Source organism: Physella acuta, unplaced genomic scaffold, assembly GCF_028476545.2.
Source record: "Physella acuta isolate Inbredline_101_S28 unplaced genomic scaffold, ASM2847654v3 ptg000246l, whole genome shotgun sequence".
In the NCBI taxonomy this organism is placed as follows: domain Eukaryota; kingdom Metazoa; phylum Mollusca; class Gastropoda; family Physidae; genus Physella; species Physella acuta.
This window is the reverse complement of record NW_026731765.1, coordinates 428,829-432,500: the sequence shown is the minus strand read 5'-3', so window position 1 is coordinate 432,500 and position 3,672 is coordinate 428,829. Positions and strand designations below refer to the sequence as shown.

Below are 3,672 nucleotides of genomic sequence, written 5' to 3'. Positions count from 1 at the left end.
GGTAGTGGTATGCTTTAAATGGTAGTAGATCTCGTGATTAAACACGCAATCTCACAGCAGCCCGAACAGTCCTGTATAAATGTGTCATCTAGTCATTATAGGTCTTTGTGCTAAAATATCTCTTTCGCATTTTGCGTTGTTTTTTATAGTTGCGCTTTTTTCGTTTGCGCTTTTTTCGTGTGCGCTTTTTTTCTGTATGGTTTTTTTTCTGTTTGCGCATTTTTCCGTTTGCGCTTTTTTCTGTTTGCGCTTTTTCTGTGTGCGCTTTTTTCTGTTTGCGCTTTTTCCGTTTGTGCTTTTTTTCTGTTTGCGCATCATTTCGTGTGCGCTTTTTTCCTTTGCGCTTTTTGTTTTGCGCTTTTTTCCGATGCGCTTTTTTCCGTTGCGCTTCTTTCTGGGAACCCGTACAAACAACTCAGTCGAGGCATGGAGGTATAAAAAACCCAAAATATGCTCATGATCTTCTAATTCAGACTTTGGCCGGTCATCCCTAGCCAGATGATCTTCTAATTGAGACTTTTGCCGGTCCACCATCAAATCAATAGCTATTTCAGACTTTGACCGACCTATGGGAGGCGATATTGGCCAATGCGCGGATTGGCCGGCCAATCCGTGCATTGGTCGACTTCGGGCTTTGACCGTAACATATATATGAAACTGGTGGGGTTCGGTACCTCCATAAAAGTTAAGACCATGGTTACAGGTAGTCCAAACCACCTGGCTACCTGGACCTTTTAACAATGACATTTTTTAAATTCTAGGAAAAATTAACAAAGCTGTGCAAGAAAGGGGAGCCAACCAACATTTACCCGTTGATTAATTTGGACGCGTTAGACGTCATCCTGAGATGTGCTTTTTCATATGAGTCGGACTGTCAAATAGACAGGTGTGTATCCATACAACCAAATGCCAAATGTGCTTTTATATTTTTAAACACATGTTCAATATTGTAAAAAGGGTATTTCTTAATAAGCAATTATCATTAAATCTAGACATTTGTTAAATAAATTGTGCTTTTCTTAGTCTATCAAGTATGTTAATAAGACCGAATAATTTCAGATAGTAATTCAGAGTACCAGGAGAAGGTATACGAGGAGGTGGTCAGAGTTTTAGATGGTAGAGAACACTTGGAATGGTAAGTAAAGTTTATGTGTTTAATGCTTGGGACTATGGTGTTAGTCCGGTTCGGTATTCACCCTTCCCTCCGTCATTACCTCTAAGATGAAATACCCGAATTATCCACCCTTCATTGAAATACTTATACCTATCGTTATCCTTACACATATTGATCTCCTTGTTCATAAACCAGGCTCCCTAACTATAACTTTAAGAATAACGCTAAACCTAAACTCTAAAGTTAAGCCCAAAGCTAAACTATGAACCTAAACCTAAATCTAAACCTAAACCTCAACCTAAACTTAAACCTTAATCTTAACTTTAACCTTAGTCTAGAACTAATTTAGGCCGAGAGGGGTGTAATGTACATAAAGGTTGGCATTTTATAGGGGTGGGGATGTTCTGCCGCATTTTTTGAGACATGATTAGAAAAGATATACGTCTACCTTTTGATGTTTAAAATACTGTATCCCAACACAGGAACGACTTGCCGAAACTCGAAGTCACAACAAAATGTATTAAAGAAAGTCTTCGTCTTCACCCCGCAGTGCCGTACATAGAGAGAGAAACAGTGGAAGATTGTAGCATTAATGCACAGATACTACCTAAAGGTAAATATGACTGCACAGATCCAGCAGGTAAAACAAACAGGTAGCAACCTAAGAATAGTTGCCAAAGTAGCTAGTTTTTTTTTTAATTCTAATTGCTGCTCATTTTATGGACCGATACAATTTAACAGTACAAGATATGTACAATAATATGTTATAGTAAAATTTCATTAGTATTAACATGCTGATAAATAGAGACATTTCTAAGTATTAAGTCAACGTAGTTTTTTCTTGTATATATATTAAACGCCATTTTGGCTTAAGAATTATTTCAATTGTGTATTATTGTTGATAGTCGCTACTTTACAAAAACAAAACAAAACATTGATTCAAGCTAGGTAATCAAACAAGAAAAGAAACAAAACCTACAAAAACCAAAACTTTAACTCTCCTCTAGGTACTCGTATTGCAATCCACATCTGGCTTCTTCATCATAACCCTCATATTTGGGAAAACCCTGACGAGTTTAACCCAGAGCGGTTTAACCCTGATAACCAGGTTAAACTTGATCCGTTTCAGTTTGTGCCATTTGCTGCAGGCCCAAGGTAGACTAAATATTTTTGCTTCTGGCACATGAATTAATTTATCTTTTGTAAATTGGACTGAATAAGCATACCTCCTTGTAAATATTTTTTTTTAAATTAATTAACCCACCAAAGAAAATAAATAAGTCAATTAAATGTAAAAACACACATTTAAACATATTAAAGCAATTTTAAAACGATTGAGCCTAACGATATTTTACTTTTTTTCTGTACTTTACATTTTAATTTACTCCCATCCATATCTACGGAAACAAGCTCTTAATTTAGTATTTAGCAAGCTACATTGTTACTCTGTATTGTGAGAAAATTTATGGACAAATAAAAATTTTGAAACTAAATTCAACTTACCAGTTCACATTATTTTGTTCACAGAAACTGTATTGGTCAAAATTTTGCAATGAATGAAATGAAAACAACTATTTGTAAAATAATCAAAAAGTAAGTACGGTTGTTTATAGTATATGCTTAACAACGCCAGATTTAAACATTTTAAGAACAATTTAAAAATTTTCATCCATGATAATGATGCTTATGTTAATTTTTGTTTCTCTAATGAACTGTTTATTTTTATTTTTTAATGCTTAGAAATAAATGTCTTATTAAACAGACTAATTTTTTAATTAAATTAGGGCTTCGAACTGGTAATACTCTTTTCTTATTAAATCAGCAGTATCATCTTTGCCTGAAATAAAAATGGGTTAATTTATCTAGGTTCAAGCTTTCGGTGGATGCCAACAAAAAAGTGCGTAGACTCCCAGTAGTCACAATGCATGCAGAAGGCGGAATGTTTCTCAACGTTACGTTACGGAAATAAATTGTGCAAACTTAAAGATCAAAATTTTATATATTAAATTCATCGTAAATATATTGCCGCATCACAGTGCGTACAGAGAGAGAGAGAGAGAGAGATCTTTCTGATATTCTGAAATGCAAATATATTTGTGTAAAGCCATTACTACTTGCAGTAGCATAATATTGTCCATGAATTCAAGATATGGAGTTATTGAGATTTATGCTTAGTTATTAATCTGTACGTATTAAAACTTTTGACCATTTCATTTGTTTTTGTTGAGTAAACCTGTGCATACCAAAAAGAATTGAATTTACGTTACCAAAGCCACGACTATGTATACACACATGCACCCACACATAAATACATATTTGTACATATTGTTTTTCATGTTATATAAAAGATTATAAAAAAACACTTTAGCAGTTATAAAAGCAGATTATTTTTCAAAAAAAATTAGTGTGTTCATTAACCAGTTTTTTAAAACATCGTCACTTCTTTTAATACTAGTAAAAAAGCATTGCAAACAATGTATTTATGTGCCATTATATTTTTGATGAAACTCGATATAAACAGAAAAAACTAATATATAAAATAGTATATTTTTGAGCTT

General features: G+C 33.6%; 1 protein-coding gene across 1 annotated transcript; it reads left to right on the top strand.

The window, feature by feature from the left end:
* The first annotated feature begins 693 nt into the window (after positions 1 to 693).
* Positions 694 to 3,172, top strand: LOC131938507 (ultra-long-chain fatty acid omega-hydroxylase-like). The gene is made up of 6 exons (XM_059296561.1): positions 694 to 703; positions 1,060 to 1,135; positions 1,597 to 1,727; positions 2,122 to 2,269; positions 2,642 to 2,707; positions 2,981 to 3,172. Exons 1-6 carry the CDS (start codon positions 694 to 696, stop codon positions 3,081 to 3,083), a joined length of 534 nt encoding a protein of 177 aa, XP_059152544.1. The 3' UTR covers positions 3,084 to 3,172.
* The last annotated feature ends 500 nt before the right edge of the window (positions 3,173 to 3,672 follow it).